Here is a 25,753-nt window from a genome sequence, read left to right as displayed (position 1 = left end):
CCTGAAAAGCAGATTTTTTCCATGGTCAAAGCAATGTTAACATTTTTTTTTAATTTCATAATTTTGAAGTCAGTAGGGGCCCTGCAAGACAGAACCAAATCTGTTTCTTGAAAAAATACTGTTTCCAATGTTTCAAATATAATCTCTTCCAAGAATTGTTATATAAACTGAGCATGAATTTAGAAATGTAAAATCAATCTTCTTTAACAGTTTCCTAAAAATATAATTTAAAGCAAAGGAAGTTTACTAGGAAAATTACGTGGAAGAAGGAGATTGCCAAGCCCGTGGCCAGGCAGGGGTGCCCGAAGCCTCAGGCTTTGTGTCTGGAGGTATTGCAGTGGTGCCATGGGAGTAACCCAGGATATGGCCAAAGTGTTCCTGGGGCATTTCAACATGACAAATGTAACTCAAAATACCATAAAAAGGAGAGCAGCCAAGACGGATCAGTGAACTAGAAGACAGAGTAGTTGAAATCACCACCGCAAAAAAAAGAATGAAAAGAAATGAGGACAGTTTAAGAGACCTCTGCGATAACATCAAGTGCACTAATATTCACATTATAGGGGTCCCAGAAGGAGGAGAGAGAGAGAAAGGGCCTGAGAAAATACGTGAAGAGATAATAGCTGAAAACATCCCTAACCTGGGAAAGGAAACACTCACAAGTCCAGGAAGCACAGAGAGTCCCATACAGGATTAACGTGCAGAAGAACACATCAAGACACACTATAATCAAAATGACAAAAATTTAAAGATAAAGGGAGAATATTAAAAGAAAATTACTCAAATTACCTCACTGATCTAAATGTGAACAATTGAATTATGAATATTAAGCAGAATACTTTTAAAGAGCTAGTGGTTACAAAAAACGAATTTGAGAAACTACTGACAAAGGCTTGAAAATAATGTTTTTACATACCACATAATTTCTGATAATATGTAGAAGAAGAATAACTTAAAAACAAATTTTTAAGACACTCTATATACATAAAACTAATAGACTATTTCATATTTATGCCAAGTAATCGAGCAAAATCTAATGAAGAATACAAGTATACAAAGCCTTTTCAATTATACTTAACACATTGAAAATAATGCTACCATGCTTTCTCCATCCACATGGTCTTTATACATTCTGTTCCCTCTATCTGAAACACTCTTCCCCACTCCTATCTGCTAATATATTTAATAACTCTCCATCCTTCAGATCTCAACTAAATCAGCACTAACCTCCCTGACTAGGTAAATTTTCACTATTATTGCTTCTCATAGCACTATGTATCTCACCTTTTATTGACTTATTTAAATAATGGCTGCTCATTTTATTAGGTTACTTAGAGAGTTCTATCATTAGTTCTATTATTAGGTTGCTGTGAAAATTAAGCAATACATGTGTAAACCACCTAGAACAATGCCAGCCACATGTAAATACTACTAGTATTGGCCCCATTAAACCTGTAAGAGGTAAACTTTGCTTCTGTCATCTAAGATTATTCTCTAGAGTTTTAGTTTGTTGTTAAAAACTACTTCATTACTAGCATTAACACAGTACTAGAGTTGTTCTCATCTATTCCTTGTCAAACTGATAGTCCTCTCCTCAAGAGGCAGAGCTTAATTCCCTACCCTTGGAGTAGAATTAGGGACTCACTTCTAACAAATAGAGTAAGATGGATGTAAAGTCGTGTGACTTGGGGACTAGGTCATAAAAGGAATCATGGCATTCTGTTCGAAGATTACTTGCTCTGGGGAAAGCCAGCTGCCATACTATGAGGACATTCAGACAGCCATGCAGAGGGGCCCATGGGGCAAGGAACTGAAGCCTCCCACCAGCAGCCACATGCATAAGCCATCTTGGAAACAGATCCTCCAGCCCCATACAAGCCTTCAGATGATTGCAGCTCCAGCTGGCAGCTTGACTGAAACTTCACAAGACACCCTGAGCCAGAACCACCGAGCTAAGAAACTTCTGGATATCTGACACTGATAAATTATGTGAGATCATAAATATTGGTAGTTTTAAGCTGCTAAACTCTGGAATAACTGGTTACTCTGCAATATATATAAAGTACTGTATATGTTTAAAGAAAAAGAGGATGATGATAGTAAATGAAGAAACAAAAGACACTATCAAAAAAGACCAACAGAGGCTTCCCTGGTGGCGCAGTGGTTGAGAGTCCACCTGCCAATGCAGGGGACACGGGTTCGTGCTCCGGTCCGGAAAGATCCCACATGCCGCGGAGCGGCTGGGCCTGTGAGCCATGGCTGCTGAGTCTGCGCGTCCGGAGCCTGTGCTCCGCAATGGGAGAGGCCACAACAGTGAGAGGCCCGCGTACCGCAAAAAAAAAAAAAAAAAAAAGACCAACAACTCAACAACAAAAAAATAAACCTGATTTATTTTTGGGCAAAAGACTTGAATAGACATTTCTCCAAAGAAGATATATAAATGGCCAATAAGCACATGCAAAGATGCTCAACATCTTTGCTCAACTAATTAGATGCTCAACTAATCACTAGGTAAGTGCAAACTGAAACCACAATGATATACCACCTCATACCCATTAGGATGGTTACCACCAAAAAACAACAATAATAATAATAAATGTTGATGACTATGTGGTAATACTGGAACCCCTGTGTAGTACTGGGGGGAACATAAAGTGATGCAGCCACTATGGAAAACAGTATGGCACTTCCTCAAATACAGATTTACCATATAATCCAACAATTCCACTTCTGGATATATACCCCCAAGAAATTAAAGCAGGGTCTCGAAGACATATTTGTACACCGATGTTCACAGCAGTATCACTCACAGTAGTCAAAAGGTGGAGGCAACCCAAGTGGTCCATTAACAGATGAACCGATAAACAAAATGTGGAACATGCCTACAATGAAATATCATCTGACACATGCTACAACATGGATGAACCTTAAGGACATTATGTTAAATGAAATAAGCTAACCACAAAAGGACAAATATTGTATGATTCCACTTATAGTACTTAGAGTAGCCAAAGTCATAGAGAAAATGTAGAATGGTGGTTGCCAGGGACTGGAGGAAGGGTAAATGAGTTATTGTTCCATAGGTACAGAGTTTCAGTTTTGCAGGATGAAAAGAACTCTGAAGATGGATAGTGGCGACAGTTACACAATGCAAATGTAATTAATGCCACTGAAGTGTACACTTAAACTGTTAAAATGGTAAATTTTATATTATGTGTATTTTACCACAGTTTTTAAAAAGACAATTTAAAGAGGATCAAATAGAACTTGCAGAAATGGAAAATATAATCACTGAAATTAGAAGTTTGATGGATTAAATAGCTGATTAGATCAGGTAAAGAGCACTCTGAAGAAATACACAAAATGTAGCACAGTGATACAACAACTGAAAATACAGAACAGAGGTTAAGCAACATGAGAATAGAACAAAAGGTCCAACATATGTCTAAACAATGTTGAAAAAGAAAAGAGTAGAGAGGGAATTCCCTGGCCTGCCAAGGGCTCAAGGATTCAATCCCTGGTTGGGGCACTAAGACCCTTCAACCTATGGAGCAAGGCCAAAAAAAAAAAAAAAAAAAAAAAGCACAAAGAATTACCAGCAGGATAAATAATAAGAAATCTATACCTAGTAGTTACTGTGTAGTGAAAATGCTAAAGACAAAAAGATTTACAAAACCACCAAAAAGAAATGATAGACTGTCTCCAGGAAGAATAATTATAATGACAGCTAACTTCTCAATAGCAATAATGGAACCCAGGGGATAATAAAATAATATACTGAGAAAAGTGAACACTAAAGCAGATATACTTCAAGGCTGTGGGATTTAGCCTAGTAAATGCACCTGCTTGGTTCAGTAGGAACACACTTTTTTCTTTTTAATATTCTACAGGTGATGTTGATACATACTCTTGGTTAAGCAGAGGAGGCAAAGGAGGAAAAGGTAGAAAGAGAGGGAGGGAACATAATAAACAAAACAAAATGTTAACAACTGGGAAAACAAGGCAAAGAGTAAAAGAGTTCTTAATTTTTTATTGCAACTGTTCTATAATGTTAACTTTCAAAATAAAGTTATAGGGCTTCCCTGGTGGCGCAGTGGTTAAGAATCCGCCTGCCAATACAGGGGACAAGGGTTTGAGCCCTGGTCCAGGAATATCCCACATGCCGCAGAGCAACTAAGCCCGTGCACCACAACTACTGAGCCTGCGCTCTAGAGCCCGTGAGCCACAACTACTGAGCCCACGTGCCACAACTACTGAAGCCCGGACGCCTAGAGCCCGTGCTCCACAACAAGAGAAGCCACCACAATAAGAAGCCTGCGCACCACAACTAAGAGTAGCCCCTGCTCGCCACAACCAGAGAAAGCCCGCACACAGCAACGAAAACCCAACACAGCCAAAAATAAATAAATAAAAATAAATTTAAAAAATAAAGTTATAAAAAGAACAAAAACACATACATACATCAGAATTATAAAATTCTGTTTTAAGATGCCACTATTTCTAAACACTGATTCTAAAAATTCTAATAGGAAATCATGCCTATAAATTAGTCCAAATTGTCCCATTATTACCTGGGAGTATTCATCATGAGAGAATAGAGGTTGGATGTATTTAATCAGTTACTGAAACCTGGTAACACACAGGTGTCAACTAATTCATGACAACATCACCATAAAGGTACAGAAAAACATTCATCAAGTTTCTATGCCTTCCCTAGCCCCTTCTTGACTTTGTACTTAATGATATTCTTAGCTCTTAAACTATGAAAAGTTCCCCTGGGTGATTTTGGAGATAAATTTAAAATTCCATTTTCTAAAACTTAATGATTCTTCTCTCCTCACTAACCTTCACACCCAACCTCACATCAAACCAATAAGGAGAAGAGAAACACAAGCTTCACGTTCTCTCCTTTTTCCCCTTTCAATTTCTCCAATCTCTCTATATCTTGAAGAGCAGAAAAAGTATACTAACAATTTTTAAGACAATTCTGTGCAAGACAGTGGAAGAAGCTTTGTATACATTATCTTGTTTAATAATCAAGCCAGCCATACAGCAGGTATTATCCTCATTTTATAATGAGGAAATAAGTTCAAACAATTCACATAGTTAATAAACCACAATTCTAACCCAAATCTGTCTAGCTCCAAAACCCCTGTACTTTCTACATCATAGTGCTTTGAGTCACATTTGTTGCCTCAAGTTCTCCTTTTAGAATAACATTTTTATAAAGTACAGAACCTTAGCAGATAGCCTGACACCAAGATCCAGCTTCACAAAAATAGAACCTTGAACAGAGTTTCTCAGTCACAGATTAAGAGCTTTCTTCCCTCTCCTATAGACCCCCAAACTACTTTTAGTTTCATTTATTCTATCTACTACCCTATTTAGACATAACTTAAACCAAAAAAATGACATCTACCTATTGAATACTTCCATGTAGAGGCTTCTTCCATGAGCATGGCAGATTCCAGTTATAATTTTATCTGATCCACTGTTGTGTTGGGGGGCTTCCCCAAGATCACTCCCAGGTTCAATGATTCACTACGACGACTGAGCACACAGTTGTACTTAAGTAATGACTTACTGAAGCTAAAAGATACAAAGCAAAATCAGCAAAGGGAAAAGTCTGCAGGAAATCAGGTACAAGCTTCCAAGAGATTTCTCCCAGGGGAGTCACAAAAGACACACTTAACTCCTCCAGCAATGAGTTTTAGCAACCTGTGTAAAATGCTGTTTACAGGGTAAGCTCCTTACAGGTTCGGTACCCAAGGTTTTTCTTAGGGGCTGGTCACGTAGGCACCCTCTACCTACCACGTAGCAAAATTACGGACTCCCAGAAGGAAAGTAGGTGCTGAGCATTAAACCACATTGTTTGTACTAACAGTTTAGACACAGTGAGCCACTCTTCACAGTTCTGGGAATGGTGGAAACCCTCCCAAAATCAAAGTTCCTAGATACCAGCCAAGGGCCAATCTTGTAAGCAAGGGGTTCTAAGGATTATCGGTCTCAAGCCTGCTTATGTTCAGTCTTTTCTGCACCGCTGAGATGTTCTCTTTGGAAACAACATACTGCTGCTGTTTTGTTTTTGGTGATCCCTGTTTTCTATCCAAAATGTGTCTCCAGGGACTTCACTGGTGGCGCAGTGGTTAAGAATCCGCCTGCCAATGCAGGGGACACGGGTCCAAGCCCTGGTCCAGGAAGATCCCACATGCCGCGGAGCAACTAAGCCCGTGCGCCACAACTACTGAGCCTGCGCTCTACAGCCAGAGAGCCACAACTACTGAGCCCGCATGCCACAACTACTGAAGCCCGTGCACCTAGAGCCCGTGCTCCGCAACAAGAGAAGCCACCACAATGAGAAACCGATACACCGCAACGAAGAGTAGCCCCCTCTTGCCACAATTAGAGAAAGCCCGCGCACAGCAAAGACCCAACACAGCCAAACATTAAAAAAAAAAAAAGTGTCTCCATTTCCTGTCATTTTAACTAAAGTTTCCTTTCCTGAGATTTATATGTTTTTTTATAACTTATCAGCTGCTTATGCCCAATTTTTAAAACTCTTTTACATGCCACAAATACACTAGATACACAATGTTATGATTAAATTCTGTATCTAACCTTAAGGAGAATACCTGTGAGAAAAAAATCCTTTTAAGATTTAAAGACAGTAAAAAATTAATCTTAGCACACTGGGATAAAATCATTTGATGCAATTTAATAGATATTATTGATCATTTATACTGCAACAGACTCAATAACTATAATGCTTCTTTAAGGAAAAGGAAAAATGGGGACCTCACTTCCATTACATTTCTACACATTTCTAATTAGTATGTACATTTACAAATTAGCTGTTAACATTGTTGGAGCGCTATCCTTTTATAAATCACCACCTAAAAACTAGACAGTAGGACTTCCCTGATGGCGCAGTGGTTAAGAATCTGCCTACCAATGCAGGCGACATGAGTTCAAACCCTGGTCCAGGAAGATCCCACATGCCGCGGAGCAACTAAGTCTGTGCGCCACAACTACTGAGCCTGCGCTCTACAGCCTGTGAGCCACAACTACTGAGCCCGCCTGCCACAACTACAGAAGTCCACGCACCTAGAGCCCGTGCTCCACAACACGAGAGGCCACTGCAATGAGAAGCCCACATACCACAACGAAGAGTAGGTCCTGCTTGCCACAACTAGAGAAAGCCTGTGCACAGCAACGAAGACCCAATGCAGCCAAAAATAAATAAATAAATTTATTTAAAAAAAAACTAGACAGTTAACCCACACTTCCTTCTTCTTGAAAGAAGTTAAACAACTCATGACATTTTAAAAGGAATAGAACACAACCCTGCTGTCCTCCTCCACATTTTTGAGTTAATGCCTCTGACTAAGTATGCTCTGTTCAAAGGGTCATGTTAAAAAATTAACATCATAGGAATATTTTACTTCAACTTAAAAAAAGGAAAGGTTTTGGGCTTCCCTGGTGGCGCAGTGGTTGAGAGTCTGCCTGCAGATGCAGGGGACACGGGTTCGTGCCCCGGTCCGGGAAGATCCCACATGCCGCAGAGTGGCTGGGCCCGTGAGCCATGGCCGCTGAGCCTGCGTGTCCAGAGACTGTGCTCCGCAACGGGGGGAGCCACAACAGTGAGAGGCCTGCGTACCGCAAAAAAAAAAAAAAAGGAAAGGTTTTTAAATATACATATACAAGGTCGTACTTTCTTAGTTTTGGGGTTATATCAGCAAATTAAACAATGCTGGACTGAATTAGTGACTGGTCTGTACCGTGAAATAATTGCTGAAATGTCTTCTGCTGTTTTCCCCTACAATCTGTCCCATTAATGTATCCTGTCCTTAAATAAACTTAATAATGAGCTCAGAAGAATGAAGAATACAGAAGCCTTCAATGAAGAACTTATCTAACTAAGGAAACAGGAATAACAAAAGTGTAAGACAAAAGTATGGGTGTTAAATAATGTGAGGAAGAATAAATGCAAAAGAAGTTCTAAGAGGACCAAAAAGAAAAAGCCCCTTTCTCCTTTAAGATTTACAAAGTTTCAAAATATATGAAGTGAAAAAAAGACAGTTAACAAAAATTGCATGTATGTTTTATATACTTTTTGATTAACAACACAAACTATGAAAAGAGGGTTTAAAAGATTACACACGAGAACTTTAATGATTGTTGTCCCCAAACAGGAAGATGGGTTTGGGGTTTGTTTTACTTTTTGCTTATGTTCTTTTTTTTATAATGAAATATACCACTTTTGTAATAAGAAAAAATTAATTCTTTTCCTTTCCCCTTAAAGAAATGAAAGAAACGAGTAGTAAATATATGGCTTTTTCCCCCTTTTTCTAAAGATGAAGCAAGATCTGTGTAATAAACATTTTATACTTGTACAAATAATACAAAAAACAAACATTTCACACTTGGCCGGCCATTCTTCTGTTAGCTTTGTAAGCTGTCCCCTCAAAACTCAGTGATCAAAAATAAATAAAACAAAATACTCCAGGAAAGATCTTCAAGTTAGAAGTAGTTAACATGCACCATCACCCTCCCTATTAGTACAGACTGTCCTCTCATTGAGGTCCTCCTTAGACCTTAGACCATTCTTCACTTCCATTATTTTCCCCAAAATTATCCTCTTCAAAGTAAACTGCTTTTTCTCTTTCTATATTCATTGCAAATAACAAAAAAAACTACATTTATATTATTGTTAGAAAGCTAGGGACTTCTCTGGTGGTGCAGTGGTTGAGAACCTGCCTTCCAATGCAGAGGACACGGGTTCGATCCCTAGTCGGGAAACTAAGATCCCACATGCCGCGCCACAACTACTGAGCTCCCGCGCCTCCACGAGAGAGCCCACATGCCGCAAAACTACAGAGCCCACTCGCTCTGGAGCCCACGCACCAAAACGAAAGAGAGAAAACCCGCAGGCCACAACTAGAGAGAAACCCGCACGCAATGGAAGATCCCGCACGCCTCAACGAAGATCCCGCATGCTGCAACTAAGACCTGATGCAGCCAAACAATATAAGAAAATAAATAAATAAATAAAACATTAAAATAGTCTTTAAAAAAAAGAAAGCTATAACACAGAAGCTCATGCATTAAGAGAGGCAGCTTGGTATAATGGAAAGCACAGTGGGCTGAAGTAAGTCTTACATTACAGTCCAGCTCTGACTGTGCCACTTATTATACATTAATTTAGTGTAAATAGGAGATAAGAGGATTCTTTTGTGGTAGCTTGTCTTAAGATATTTCTCTTTACACGACACCTGCTAACTGTAAAAAAAAAATTGTTTTTTCAAATAATATAGACATATGTAGAGTTGAAAGTGGAAGTTCCTTTCATATCTCTCCTCCCACAACCACCAAGGAGCCTGAGACTAATAGGATGCTCTTCTAATAGTCCAGCTGATAACATCTGTTTCATTCACAGCTCTCTGGGCCTAAAGGAACCTCCTCTGAATCTGACAGACTCAGAGGTTCTAGAGTTTGAGCTCAACACAGTTACTAGATAGAAATTTGGGTCTTCTCTCTAAGGCAGGGGGTTAGTGTGTTGCATACAACACAAAGAATGACCCAATATTTAGCAACCAGCAGAACAAACTTAAGGTAGTCATTACTGCTCTCCATCAAATATTTCTAGCTGCCCTCCCAGGTTCATAACAAAACGGCACCTTCCCCATCCCCTTGACATGATGTGATGCCAAACATCTCTTCTGGTTTTTAAAGTTTCCACTAGTACTTGATTCACCATTCTCTATTTCCCTCTGCAACGCAACCGCCAGCATAGAATGACGGTGTAAGACCAACAGCCTGGGTTTCTGGGTGAGAAAAGATAGGCAGAATCCCTCTCCCACCTCTGCCAAGACCCCCTCCTCCAACACACACTGATCTACACTGAACAGGTAGTGTGAGTGACAAACTTTTGATGTGTTAATGCACTAAGACTGGGGTGGGGAGCTGTTGTTACCAACCTATAACCTAATCTAACTAGACAAACCAACTGATTCTAAAGTTAATATAAAAAAATAAGCAAGCAGGCATAGCCAGGAATATTCTGAAAATAAAGAGAAATGAACTAGTCCTACTGGATGGCAGCAACAACAAAGAGCTTATACCTATAAAGCACTAATTACATGTCAAACACTATTTCTAAGCACTTTATATAAATTTACTCATTTACTCCTAATAACAACCTTATTAGATAGGTATTATCATCTCTATTTTACAAATAAGGACACTGAATTATAGGGATGTTAAGTAACTTGCCCAAGATCACACAGCTAAGGACGTGAAGATTTAAAGCAAGGCAGTTTGGCACAAAAGTCTATATATTCTTAACCACCATTCTTTAGCACAAAAGTCTATATATTCTTATTTATACCACACAATATAAAAATACACTAAAACAGTGTGATACTGGCACATAATTAGGCAAATCAACAGAAAGAACAGAAAATCCAGAAACAGAATCAAATGCACACAGGATTTTACTATACAAAAAGGTGAATAAACGTAGTTTATTCAATAAGTGGCTATTTTGAAATCCCTATATCCTTTCTGTCAGCAATTCCAATTCAAGGCATTTATTCTACAGCTATACCTAGCACATGTTTCAAATGATACATAAGATTTTTCACTACAGCACTGTTTGAAACAACCAAATTATATAATTCATCCATACAATGAAATGTCATGCATTAACAAAAAGAAAAGCAAGTTCTTTACTTATTAACATGAAAGAATCTCCAAGATAAATTAAGTGAAAAAAAAAAAAAGTGAGGTGCAAAACAGTATATATGCTTCCATTGTTCTCAAAAAAAAAAAAAAAGCCTGGGGGGATACACATGCATATACACATGCATATATGTATGTTATGTGTATATATATATGTATATATATGTGTGTATATATACACACACACCCCTATCTGGAAGTATACATAAGAAACTGGTGATTTGGATTGCCAAAATTTGAGTGGCCAGGGAAAGGGGATGGCAGAAACACTTCTGTGCCATATGATTTTTTTTTTTTTTTTAAGAAATTTCTCTTTTTTAATTAAGTTATTTATTTTTGGCTGCACTGGGTCTTCGTTGCTGCACACAGGCTTTCTCTAGTTGTGGCGACTGGGGGCTACTCTTTGTTGTGGTGCACGGGCTTCTCGTTGCGGTGGCTTCTCTTGTTGCAGAGCACGGGCTCTAGGTGTGCAGGCTTCAGTAGTTGTGGCACGCAGGCTCAGTAGTTGTGGCTTGCAGGCTCTAGAGCACAGGCTCAGCAGTTGTGGTGCACGGGCTTTGCTGCTCCACAGCATATAGGATCTTCCTGGACCAGGGATCAAACCCGTGTCCCCTGCATCGGCAGGTGGATTCTTAACCACTGTGCCACCAGGGAAGTCCCTATACCATTTGATTTTTTAACTATGCAAAGGTACTGAGCACTCAATAAATAAATAAATAATTTAAATTTTACAAGAGAAAAAGACTGAGCCATTTAGCAGCAGGGATAAATGCCAAAAGAATACATTGAGAGTTATCATGATAAAGAAGCTGAGCAGCCATTACACTCCATGTACTACAAGCTGAAACTGAGAAAGCCAGCTGGAAGAAAGGAAAACTGAACAGATATAGAGAGCAAAAACGATGCCAAAACGTTGCAGCCCCTAAAAGAGAACGATGGAGTATGCAGTCTTAATTTCTAATGGCTTACTAGCTCCAGTTTCCATGAGGCCCAGACACACCACGACTCCTACCGATGGAGTGTCATGATCTCCAGTGTACACACATACAACACATGCTTCCACTGGAGTTAGCTCCACTGGTTCACCATTCCCCTCCCCACCTTTTTCTTAAGGCCCCTACAACTAACTTTTCTATTCATATGAATGGAAAGGTATTTCAGGATGATACCTTTGTGAGAGAGAAAAGTACCCTTTGTGATAGAGAAAGACTGTGATCTACCTAAGTGAAGTGCTAGAAATATCCAATCAGAATGCTGATAACTGTACCAAAATAAAACTATACATTATACTTAACTATATATCCAGAAGCACTGAAATCTGGGAATTAAACCAAGGGACAGAAGCCTAAATACAACATACTATCTTGTATTAAGGTCTCAAGATTATCTCAGCCTTAATGCTACCGTAATTGTTAAGTACATCAACCAATAAACATGTTAGAAAGGCAACTTTAAAAAAACAATAGCTATCACTTTTTGAGTACTTACCATTCAGCACGCACCCTCTGGGAATTTTACATGTAATATTTATTTAATTCTCACAGCTGTATGAGGCAGGTACTATTAGCATGACTATTTTACAGATGAGGAAACAGACACATATAAAAAATTCAGAACCCTAAGAGACCTTCGAAATTATGTATTCCCATGCAAGTTATTTATTTTCTACCTATGTCAAGATATTGGTATGCTAAATCATAAATTTAATCCAGGATCTAAACCCACATAGTCTAACACCAGAGTCCATAGCTATTAACAGCATGCTTATAAATGGCACACTGACTGATGTTATAATTGAAAGCACTCAACCAGAAAACCCAAAAGCTTCAAGAACTGCAAGTGTGAAAAATCTGTTTACATCAAGATTAGGTAACAAACACAAAGTCATTCCTGGTAGATCAGTAATCTCTTAAATATAGTTTTTTAAGGAAATATTTTCCTGTTAATAGTAATTATCTAGCTATCTTTTATTAGTATTTCTTTTAAATTCAATTCTAAAAAATATCTAAGGGGATTTCCCTGGTGGTCCAGTGACTAAGACCCCCATACTCCCAATGCAGGGGGTGGGGGTTTGATCCCTGGTCAGGGAACTAAGATCCCACATGCCGCACGGCGTGGCAAAAAGAATAAATAAAATAAAAAATATCTAAGAAGGCACAAAACAAGTACATGAAAGCTAGTCTCAAAATAAAATGGTAATACTTATTAATCCTTAATAAAGTGAAGTGTATATGTTATATTGTATTTTTCCTTCTATTTTATTACCATGAAAGCTTTGGGAAGACAGTGGAGCATCAGTGCAGAAAATCTCCCCCTAGGTGCAGCACAAACTTGGGAAAACCACAAAACTTAAGTCAAGCTCTGCTTCCTACTAGTTATGTGGCCTTAAGGTAGGAGACTTACTCTCTCTTAGCTAAACATCTTCATCTGTAAAACCAGGAAATATATATAGCTTCTGGGGTTGTGTTGAGGATTAAGTGATAGGGTAGAATAAAGTGTCCAGGACACAGCAACCAATCCTTTCCCAATGCTATTACACTGCTAAAGCACAATGGTTAAGAGCAAAACGTTTAGAGTTAGACAAGTCTTATTGTGAGACCGTTTTCATCATTTATTTGCCAAGGGCTAAATGAGATAACACCTGAAGTAGACTAACATATAAATGCTGAATAAGTATTACTACATAAGTAATACTACCAAAAACAAAAAATGGGCGCCAAAGGTAACTAGAAACTAAACCTAGAAAAATAATAAAAGTTAGACTCTAATCTTTCTGTGCTCTACTACTAAGCTATGGGTCCATGATCAACTTGTTTCATCTGCCTAAGCATTAGTTTATTCATCTGTAGATCAAGGGTACCAGAATACTGGGAATTCCCTGGCAGTCCAGTGCTTAGGACTCTGCGCTTTCACTGCCAAGCACCTGGGGTTCAATCCCTGGTCAGGGAACTAAGATCGGCAAGCTGCGCAGCACAGCCAAAAAAAAAGAAAAAAAGTGTATCAGAATACATAATTTCTTTTTTGATGTGGACCATTTTTAAAGTCTTTATTGAATTTGTTATAATATTGGTTCTGTTTCATGTTTTGGTTTTTTGGCCATGAGGCATGTGGGATCTCAGCTCCCCGACCAGGGACGCAACCAGCACCCCCTGCATTGGAAGGTGAAGTCTTAACCAGTGGCCCACCAGTGAAGTCCCAGAATACATAATTTCTAAGGTCTACTCCAGTTCTAAATTTTTATACCTCTGTCTGGCTACCAAAGTCATAAATTTTATCTTAAAACAACCAACACCGTCATATATACATACACTCACCCTAAAGGAAAAAAAATATAAACCTGTAGCAGATTGAAAAATTTAGAGATTCAGGGAAATGGCCAAAAATGGTAAGCACTACAACTCCAGTTGAAGATTTTATTTTTTTATTTATTTTTAAAATTTATTTATTTTTGGCTGCATTGGGTCTTCATTGCTGCGCGTGGGCTTTCTCTAGTTGCGTCGAGCGGGGGCTAATATTCATTGTGGTGCACGGGCTTCTCATTGCAGTGGCTTCTCTTGCTGCAGAGCATGGGCTCTAGGTGCACGGGCTTCAGTAATTGTGGAGCATGGGCTCAGTAGTTGTGGCTCTCGGGCTCTAGAGCGCAGGCTTAGTAGTTGTGGCACATGGGCTTAGTTGCTCCGCGGCATGTGGGATCGTCCCAGACCAGGCATCAAACCCATGTCCCCTGCACTGGCAGGCAGATTCTTAACCACTGTGCCACCAGGGAAGTCCCTCTAGTTGAATATTTTAATAAGAAACATGTTAATGTCAAATACTTTAAATAAGAAAAAATTATTTTAAAAAGGAACACCTATGGCTTCCCTGGTGGCGCAGTAGTTGAGAAACCGCCTGCCGATGCAGGGGACACGGGTTCGTGCCCCGGTCTGGGAAGATCCCACATGCCACGGAGTGGCTAGGCCCGTGAGCCATGGCCGCTGAGTGCGCGTCTGGAGCCTGCGCTCCGCAACGGGAGAGGCCGCAACAGTGAGAGGCCCGCGTACCGCAAAAAAAAAAAAAAAAAAAAAAAGGAACACCTAAAAATAATGAAAAACAGTGCTAATTTATAGTTGCTACAAAAAACAGAAAATAATAACAGCATTTTGAGTACCTGCCTAGCTCGCAAAGACTCTCCTGAAACATCAATCTCACACAGTGGTAGGCCCAGAGCAGCTAAATACATTCTAGATCAGTGGTCCTCAACCAGGGGTGATTTTATCTCCAAGGGGATTTTGGCAATATCTAGAGACATTTCTTGGTTGTTACACTTAGAATGTGAGCGCGACTGGCATTTAGTTGACAGGGGCCAACAATCCTGCTAAACACCCTACAATGTACAGGATAACCCACACAAAGAACCATTCAACCCAAAATGTCAATATTATGGAGGTGATCTGACCACCAATCACAGCTACTCTCCTGGGAATCTGGAACCGAGACTAAGAAATTAAAGTTTAATATAGACCATCCTTTTGGTCAGAGAAGAGATTACCAAAAAAAAAAAAAAAAAAAAGGCAAGTATGGTATGAATTGAATGTCTAAGAGAGAAGAATAAAGTGAGCAAACAGAAGTCAAAACAAGAGACAGAAAATAAATATTTCTTGAGTTTTTAGCAGCCTTCCACGTCCTGTTTTTGGGCCAGCCTAGCTGCATTCCTGTTCTTGAGCCTCCACTATCTCCATATAAATTTTCTAGGTATTACATAATATGGAGTTGGTCTCTCCTACTTGTAACTAAGAGTCCTGCTCACACACATTACCCACAGAAAACTGCTAAGATAGAAGAATCGACTACAGCAGAGTAATAGTTCAACACAAGTAAATCAAAAATAAATCTGATGAAACTTTATAATAGTAAGAAACCAATGGTGAGGTATAGAAAAAAGATCAATGAGAACTAATCTATAAATATAAGGACAACAGAGGAAATAGAAAAGGTAAATAATGTGGAAACCAGGGAAAGAGTCAAAATTTCCTGAACTAGAAGGACAACCAAAAACCAAAGACACTTGGTATATGATATAAAGACTGAGAAATAATCATTTAAGACAGACTCCTCAAACATCTACCTACCAAGCTCTTAAGCTTTAAGAGGAAGAATTTTATACAACTCAATAACACAAAAACAATTCAGTTAAAACATGGGCAGGGGGTTTCCCTGGTGGCACAGTGGTTGAGAGTCCGCCTGCCGCTGCAGGAGACACGGGTTCGTGCCCCGGTCCGGGAAGATCCCACATGCCGCGGAGCAGCTGGGCCCATGAGCCATGGCTGCTGAGCCTGCACGTCCGGAGCCTGTGCTCCGCAACAGGAGAGGCCACAGCAGTGAGAGGCCCGCGTACCGCAAAAAAAAAATAATAATAATTTAAAAAACTAAAATTAGAACTACCATATGAACAGTGATCCGACTTCTGGGTTTATACTCAAAGGAAATGAAAACAGCATCTTGAAGGAATATCTGCGTTCCCACGTTCACTAAGCATTATTCACAACAGCCAAGATAGGACACAACCTAAGTGTCCATCACTTTGAAAAGTAACACAATAACAGGGAGCTACCCAGGTAAACATATATACTTTAAGCTTATAATATAGTTACCATAATTAAAATATGTTAACAATGTGCAGGAAGAAATAAAGATGAATGGAACAATCAAAAGAGTTTTAAAAAGATCTGTGGACATTTGAGAATATATAAGAAATACAGCTCTTCAAAGCAGTGGAAATTGATGAACTATTCAATTACTAGTACAATGGAAAAACATTAAGTTGGTTCCAACCTCAAATATGTATATATAAATTTCAGAAAGGTTCAAGCTGGTAATAAGAAAAATATGAGGAAAACAGGAGATCTTTAACAATCTTGTAAACAAATATTCGTCAATAAGAAAATGGTTAACATCTAAACAAAATGGTTAAAATATATATCAAGAGCACAGAACACTATAAAGCTATTGAAAAGAATGAGAAATGTACACATCCTGGCATAGAAAGGTCTTCCAGACATATTAAACGCAAAAAACAAATCTGAGAGAAAAAAATTCATACTGTATAATGCATTTACTTGCATTTATGAAATGGCAAGTATTAATATGCGCACTCACATAAATATAAATACATAAAAAGTTCTAGGAAGATAACGTATCAAACCATGAACAGTAGTTTCCTCTAACAAGAGAATATGGATCATGGGTCGGAACATCAAAGAGGACTTTCATGTCTAATCTACGTGCTTCTGTACTGATTTATTTTTTTTTTACATTGAGATACCTTTATATATTTTCACACAATTAAAAAATGCAAATTTCAACATTAATAAAAGAAAGCTACTATAACAAAAACCTTCAAGTGTCAACGCTTCTTTCCTATAAGAAAAAGATCGGTGATATGAATTATGTCTGTTAGTACTGCTAGGCTTAGGAAAATTTTTAAGTTTTCCTAAGAAAATTACCAAGTTTTCTTAGTAATTATCTGGAACCACAAAATGCTAAGTGGCAATCTTTAGTACTAACTCAGTATTGTTATTTTAACTTGCTGGAATTAGCATATAGAAAGGAACACGTTAACAAAACTGTATATGTACATATTGTATATTATATTAAGCCACAGAAAATTTTCTTTGACCTTGACCACATCAAGTGAAAGGTTTTCTAAACCCTCCCTCTCCTTGGAAAAGCAAACCAGGGAATATAAATTGCCTGGGCCTGCTGAGCTTTGTGTTCTGCTGGATCAAAAGCCAATACTGGCAGAGTTCACTACAGAGGAGCCTGCAGTACCACCACGAGAGACTCAGCACATTCACAGAACAAAGCAAAGACAGAGAAGAAGCTCAGTATAGGTCTCATTTTTTTAAGCGACCAAAATAAAATTTGTCACAGTATTATAGTTAATGTGCATTTATCTGTGCATTTATTTGAGTGAGAGTTCAATTGAAAATAATTGACCTGGGACTTCCCTGGTGGCACAGTGGTTAAGAATCCGCCTGCCAGTGCAGGGGACACGGTTTGATCCCTGGTCCGGGAAGATCCCACATGCCGCAGAGCAACTAAGCCCGTGCACCACAACAACTGAGCCTGTGCCCTACAGCCCGCGAGCCACAACTACCGAAGCTCATGCGCTACAGCCCGTGCTCCACAACAAGAAAAGCCACCGCAATAAGAAGCCCGCGCACAGCAACGAAGAGTAACCCCCGCTCGCTGCAATGAGAGAAAGCCCGTGCACAGCAACGAAGACGCAATGCAGCCAAAAATAAATAAATAGATAAATTTATTTATTTAAAAAAAAGAAAAGAACTGAGAAATCATTCTAATTAGTACAATGATCACAAATTTACATACTGAAATTATGCCCTCAACCCAAAAAGGCAGAGATTAGTAACCAACAGTTATTATACAAAATATCACACTTCCCCACTCACCGACACACAAGACTAGTTTATTAACTGTTTCATGAGAGTGTTCATCAATATCTACTTAAGCAACATCATTCTTTTGGACAGCAATTCTAAATTATACCTAAAAATTTTGAGATATTAACACAGGCAATTACTGTAAAATAACTGAATAAAGAAACATAGAAAATACTCTAGAGTGTTAGACGATTTTTTTTTTAATTCTATCATACTACCTAAAAAGGAAAAAGAAATGTCTTTATAAGTTGCATATTAATAAACTAAATAGATCACTTTAAGTGGCTACATAGATTCCAATACAAGGAGAAAAGGAGAGTTGTAATCTATCAAGAGGGAGTGGGGGATATAAAGTCTTTAAATAAGAAATATTAGTAATGCTAAGTCTAGAGGTTAAGTCAATAGTTTAACATTACCATGAGATTTCAAACTGCACTGTGAGCGCCTACTGCTCCATTTGTTAGGCCATAATATCTAAGTCTCAATCCATAGCCACAGAGTAAGTATATAGATCTAACCCTGGTCTACCATTCTGAAACCCTCATCATTGGTCTCAAGAGAGATAGGGTAAAAAAAAAAAAAAAAAAACACTAAAAATCCTCCTATATACACACACATACATATACATATGTACATATACACAAACTCCAAAAGGAAACTAGGCATCATCACACATAACTACAGAATCACAAATAGGTGTCCCAATTTCTTTGGTCTCTTATCTTTTTCAATTTGAGCAAGCAAGGTTTTATGGAGTTTAAGTGAAAAAAACCCTGCAATTAAGTACTCAGAACATGCCTGGCACACAGCACTCAGTAAGTGGCAATTATTTCTTCACAGCTTCTTCCAGGGACTAAGGCCCACTCTAAGTCTGTCAGCAGAACTCTGTGTGTCTTAACTCCCTTTTCCTGACACAAGATTCTTTCAAAAGTGCACCTCTCAACAGACCTTCTACATATGAACTTTTAGAGATTTAAGAAAAAAAAGTTGAGGCCAAAGCATCTCTTCCTGCCGCAAAAAAAGTGGCATAAGACAGTGGACACCTGCATGTGGACACTAGACTTGCAACAAATGGACTTCTGAACCAGTTTTAAGTAGAAGAGTTAATACATTATGTTTTCTGACAACCGACAATCTTTGAATTACTTTCGATCCACCACTCTTCTTAATCTCACATTACCAACAGTTCTCAAAGTGTGGCCCCAACCAGCAGCCTTCAGCAACACCTGAAAACTTATCAAAAATGCAAATTCTCAAATCCCACCTCAGACCTAAATAATAAACTCTGGGGATGGGACCCAACAATCTGGGTCTCCACACTAAAATTTGAAAATCGTTCTATATGATCTGGTGAAGTATCAACAGTGACACTCCAAATTTATCTATTCCAGAAGAAATCTGTTAAGACTGATGAGGTTAACATTACGTATTTTGAAATCTTATACACATAGTATATGAGAAAAAGCCCAAATTGACTCACAAAATTAAGACTATAAAAGTTCTACTAAAACATGCTTTTAGCTTCCCTGGTGGCACAGTGGTTGAGTCCGCCTGCCGATGCAGGGGACACGGGTTCGTGCCCCGGTCCGGGAAGATCCCACATGCCGCAGAGCGGCTGGGCCCATGAGCCATGGCCGCTGAGCCTGTGCTCCACAATGCGAAAGGCCGCAACAGTGAGAGGCCCGTGTACCGCGAAAAAAAAAAATGCTTTTAACAAGAAACTTTATAACCAGAGGTAAAAATAATACAAAGAGGCACAAAAAGTTCTTAAAGGATGTCAGATGAAGGAGATTACAATATAAAAAATCATTAAATATTAACTAGCAAACAAATGTGCCAGCTTAGAATGAGGTCTCAACCTAAACTTTACATGTGCCTTGGCCTGTGTTTCTAGTTCAACTTCTGTGAAGGAAGAAAAACAACAATATGAAAAGAGTAAGAAAGACCCATAAGACAAATAATCCTAAGAAGATAACATTTACCCTCAAGGAAGGCAGGTCTAAGGTGATTTCAGATCCCCAAAATTTCACTACCTTTTTGCTGCTTTCTGAAAGTCCTTTAATAATCAAGAGTCACTTGAGAGAAAAATAGAGACTTAGACAAAACATAGACTTAAAATATAAATGCTGGACTTCCCGGGTGGCACAGTGGTTAAGAATCTGCCTGCAAATGCAGGGGATATGGGTTCGAGCCCTGGTCCAGGAAGATCCCACATGCCGCGGAGCAACTAAGCCCGTGTGCCACAACTACTGAGCCTGTGCTCGAGAGCCCACGAGCCACAACTACTGAACCCATGTGCCACAACTACTGAAGCCCACGCGCCTAGAGCCTGTGCTCCACAAGAGAAGCCACCGCAGTGAAAAGCCTGCACACCGCAATGAAGAGCAGCCCCCGCTCACCGCAACTAGAGAAAGCCCATGCACAGAAAGGAAGACCCAACGCAGCCAAAAATTATTTTATATATATATATATATATATAAATGCTAAGACAATTCTACACTTTAGCATGCTATCGTGATGACAACAGCAGCGTTTGAATTAGTTTACAAAACATTTTCACATTAGACTCATGTAATCTTGACAACCATCTTGAGGTAAATAACAATGACAACAACAAAACTACATTTACTGAGCACTTAGAGCCTTACAAAATTTTATCATTTAATTCAACAACCTGCTGAGGTTGGAGTTGTAAACCACTTACTAATGTCAGACACAGGCAGGATCTGAACCCAATTCTATCTAATTTTAAAACCCATCTTCTTGGTACTTCCCTGGTGGCACAGTGGTTAAGACTCCACACTCCCAGTGCAGGGGCCCTGGGTTTGATCCTTGGTCAGGGAACTAGATCCCACACGCATGCCACAACTGAGAGTTCACATGCCACAACTAAGGAGCCTGCCTGCCGCAACTAAGACCCAATGCAACCAAATAAAAATATTTTTTAATGCATTTTAAAAAATAAAATAAAACCCATGTTCTCTAAATCTCTACACTATGGCAAGATTTGGAGACAAAGGCTTGAGTTTTCAGGCCCATAACTTAACAGCTGTATGCCCTTGGGAAGTCACTTAATTCTCTTAACTCTTCACCTATAAGATGGGAAGATTAGTATCTGTCCCCACCTATTTCAGAGTACAGCTGACCCTTGAACAACTCGGAGGTTGGGGCACCGACGCTCCATGAAGTCGAAAATCCTCTTATAACTTTACAGGTGGTCCTCCATATCCAGGTTTGGCATCCCTGGATTCAACCAACTGCGATAAAACTATAGTACATATTTATTGAAAAAAATCTGCCTGTAAGTGGACCCTGAAAGTTCAAACCCGTGTTGTTCAAGGGCCAACTGTAATTGTAAAGATCAAATAAGATAAAGGACATAAAAGGTGTTCATAAACTCAAAAAAAACCTACACAAATGTCATCATTACTGATTTTGACAGAGAGAGTAAAGAGAAAAAAAAATGATATAGTATAATAATTGCAAGGGGAGAAGATGCTGGTTTTTCTTTTTAAAGCAAGTTGAAGACCCTTAAGGAGAAACTTCAGACTTCAAAACTTACCTGGGACCTTACTGTCAATTGGGCTGTGATAAAAGAATCTGTACCACAAATTATTTTGTCACTTCTCTAAAAATACAGACACACCCAGATACCTGTAACTTACACAGATTTGGAGGTTAACAAAAACCTAACAGCTGATTTCTTTTTAAAAGTCTGGTTCTCATAAGAATCAGTAGCCACTATACTAGGTCACCATAATTAAAATTCCCTTGCAACGGCCTTCCTGTTCTTTTCTACAGTATCATTTTCAAACTGTGGTGCCGACATCTTTCATTCTGCAAAGACTAAAACATGAACTACAAATCCTAAATAAAGAAATCAGACCACTTAAACTGATGAGTTTAAGGGAAAAGTTTTATTACTCAAAACTTCACAATTTAAGGTTAATTTTTAATAGCATTTACAGCAAATGAGCGAGAGAAAGAAGTAAAGTTGAAGTGAAATCACTCAACTGTTGTAATGTATGTCAGATATTAAAAAGACAAGGAGGTATTCAACCCTAGATTACTAGTCACAAAACATCAGCTCACCAAAAAGGTTCAACAGCAGATTTCAGAAAAATCACACAGCACTCACATCTTTCATACCAAAAAACAGCCCAATTATTTTTATTCCTTCTAAATTACATTCACAAAAGGCATTTTTGGCAAAGCAAATTATTATAACAACTTACATATTAATAAAAAAATATCATTCCCATTTTCAATGAGAAAACACCATTTCTTTTATCTACAGAAGAAAAATCACGGACTCTGATAAACCCATTTCTGTAACGCACATACATTTTTACTGACTACATACAATATTTAATCTATATTTAAACCTACATGTAAACTCAACAGTCAAACCTAACTTTCGTATATGAAATTATGTGCTAATACCTCAATACTGAAACTCAAGACAGTGACTTGTACACTAGTTGCCAGGTTTTTTGTGTAAATGTCAAACAACAGGTCCACTGAGAAGCTTTTGAATCTAATTGAATTTATTCATTCAAACCAGAATTTATCATGTGTTTCTAAGCAGTGGTTCTCATCTAGGGGCAATCTAGCAATGTCTGAAAACATTTATGGTTGTTACAACTGGTGGGGGGGGCGGTGAGGTAGTTTGCCAGAAAGGGGTGCTACTGGCATCTAGTGAGCAGAGGCCAAGGATGCTGCTAAACATCTTACAAAGTATAGGACAGACCCCTACAACAAAGAACGACCCACCCCAAAATGGCAATAACTGCCAAGGTTGAGAAACTCTGAGCTATAGAAGTTTATAAACACCCATCTGTCTAAAAACAGTACTCACTTAACCTTTGTTTCCTATATTATTTGCCAATTCTATTCTTTACATACTAGTCTTTGGCAACAAACTTACCCTATTCCCATCCTTTCAATCAGCTCCTAACTTCCAAACTTGTCAATACAGCCAATTTCAAAACTTATTATCTTTGACTCATCCCTATTTTTAATTGTAGTAGTTGTTGTAGTAGTAATGGCAGGGGCCAACACCTATTTAGCCCTTACTACATGCCAGGCACTATCCTAAGTGCCTTGTACATATTAACTCATTAATCTAGGTACTATTATTACCAGGTATTCTTATTATCCCCATTTTACAAATGAAGAATCCAAGGCACAAAAAGGTTAAATAACTTGTCCAGGGTCACAAAGATAATAAGCAGTCAAGCCAGGTTTCAAATCCAGGCAGAATGCCTAAGTATTCCAAAGTCGTCCTTTCTTCTTTCATCCTCTAAACCAAATCATAAAATCCTTAAGTTCCACAAGGACAGAGACCTTGTTATACTCACAGCAACATCCCCAGGGCCCAGTACATAATAGGTGCTCAAAAAACTTTTCTTTGTTGAATGCATGAAATATCCCTCAAACTCACCCCACCTGTTTCCATTGCCTCCACTCAAGGCCAAGGCTTTCAGCACCTCACACTTGGCTTTCTCTACATAGCCTATAAACTAACCAATCAGGTAAATGGATATAAACTCCTCTGCCACATTTTCAATAACCCAGCCCATAACCCAACGTATTCAAAGTTTTCTTCCCACTGCTTCTCAATTATCAGTAGAATCATAACATCTTAAGAGTCAGATGGTACCTTAGAGATCATCCAATCCAACATTTAACAGATAAAGAAACCCAAAGATGTTAAGTGACTAAATCACCCAGCCAGGTGGAGCCAAGACCAGAACTTGATTCTTGCAATTTTTCCTCTAGGATTCATTCACTCCTAGAGGAGTTGTTTAACTCATGACAGATGTGTCTCCTCACTATTCCATCAACAAATTACGTTCATTTCAATTGTTCACACTTAAGTTGTTTCTCCTGCACAGCCTGCCCTCTTTTTCTTGCTCCATAGATCCAAATCCTATTCATCCTTCAAAATCTCCTCCTATTCCATTCTTCATGACCTCCTCCTTCTCAGAAAATCTTACATCCTGAATAGATGCTAGAGGAAGAGGATCACCATTACTGGGCCAAGTTTAATACATAACTAACACGTCCCACAAAGCAAAGCTACTTGGATCATTTCTTCCCTGAAAGCTATTTACCCATTCTTTGCTCCTATGTTTCTGGAACTGATTTCAATACAGACTAACTTATATGGCACCTTCATAAAATGTTTATATACCTGAAAGAGAAGCTCACTCACATCTTTTAGAGTAGACACGTAACTCCTGAATAGCCCAAATCACCTATACCTCTTCCATTAGGAAACTCAGGTTGTTCACAAAGTCCAAACCCAGAACTCTGATACAACTCACCTTGCAGTCACAGCTTCTAAGGTTCATCTCTTTCTCTGCATACTATCATTTGTCTTAACTTCCTCCAAAACTCCATTTCTGAGGAATAGTTCACACTTCTTTTCCTTCCTCGTCTTCCCTACACTACACAGTATAGAATACCTTCTTTTATCTTTTATTATTTTCCACATGCCTCTTCAGTGAAAGTCCAGTTTGCTACCTCTCATCCAACCTCAACTAGCCAGTCCTTTATACAGAAGTCACATCTATCTCTTCAGCCTCTCTCAGGTCTTAGGGTATCTCAACTCCATGAAGGTTAATTTTGGTTTTATCCCCCCTTCTCCATTCTCCCTTCCTCTAGACAAGTGGCCTCAAAAGTGGTGTGGGTGCAGCTCAGAGGAAGTGCAAAAGGATCCACTGGGCTGCTGGAAAAAATTTATTAGAACTCTTGTCATATTTATTTTTTCATCTCATCCTTTCTTAAATTCTGTTTCTGTGTACATTTCTAAGTTACCCATTAGTACAGTAATAAAGATACATAAATTCTTGGAGTACGTGATCACGAGTCTGGAGACAACTGTTTTAAAAATACCTTGATAATGAGGACAAAGTAATAGGTTCCAGACCATACAGAGGATGTAAATATGTATGTGTGTGTGTGTGTGTGTATATATATATATATATATATATGCACACCTGGTAGGAAGAAAAACTCTTGTTTGTATCCAAAGTCCTAATGATGCCCACCAAACCTCTAACCCCTGCCAGCCATCTCAGAAATGTGTCCTACTCAAAAGAGCAGAACAGAGGATGGTTTGGCAAAGCCCTTCATTTCCAGTTTGAAAAAAAAAAAAGAAATTCAAAGTGCTAAGATACTACCCTTATCTTTCCCGTAGAAGGGTATTTCAGGACACTGTTCACTATCCTGACACTGCTCATTGCCTGATTTATACGCATATACTTCAAAGGCTACTACCTACTGAGATTCAGTTCCTATTTCCCAATCCCTCGAGGCACAACTCATGCTCCCTTCGCTAACGACCGATTTCTACTAACACCTGGACTGAGCTCACACCTCCCTTCACCCTTCTCTCCCCTGAGGACACTATCCACCGTCTTCCCCGAGCCCCACAGTCGCGTCCCAGTGCAGAAGACCGTCCATCCAAGGTCCCTAAGACCACTTCTCTTTCCTCCTCCGCCCCCGGGAGCTGCCAGCCAGGCTGGAGACGGGAGAGGGGGAGGGGTGTGACTCGCCTCCCGTGACTG

At 39.0% G+C, this 25,753-nt stretch overlaps 1 protein-coding gene across 5 annotated transcripts in view; it reads right to left on the bottom strand.

The window, feature by feature from the left end:
- Positions 1–25,753, bottom strand: part of ABL2 (ABL proto-oncogene 2, non-receptor tyrosine kinase) — a 102,692-nt gene that overhangs the window by 76,287 nt on the left and 652 nt on the right. Inside the window, exon 1 of one of the 5 annotated variants that reach the window (XM_089910623.1) lies at positions 2–25,753. The exons of the other annotated variants lie outside the window; for them this stretch is intronic. Coding sequence (XP_089766749.1) covers positions 2–59 — 58 coding nt within the window. The 5' untranslated portion in view covers positions 60–25,753. The remainder of the gene's footprint in view (position 1) is intronic. 5 annotated transcript variants of the gene reach the window in all.

Source organism: Delphinapterus leucas, chromosome 1, assembly GCF_059928025.1.
Source record: "Delphinapterus leucas isolate spDelLeu-1000000601 "Yukka" chromosome 1, BTC_Dleu_Yukka2, whole genome shotgun sequence".
Lineage (NCBI taxonomy): Eukaryota > Metazoa > Chordata > Mammalia > Artiodactyla > Monodontidae > Delphinapterus > Delphinapterus leucas.
This window is presented reverse-complemented; position numbering and strand designations above follow the sequence as displayed.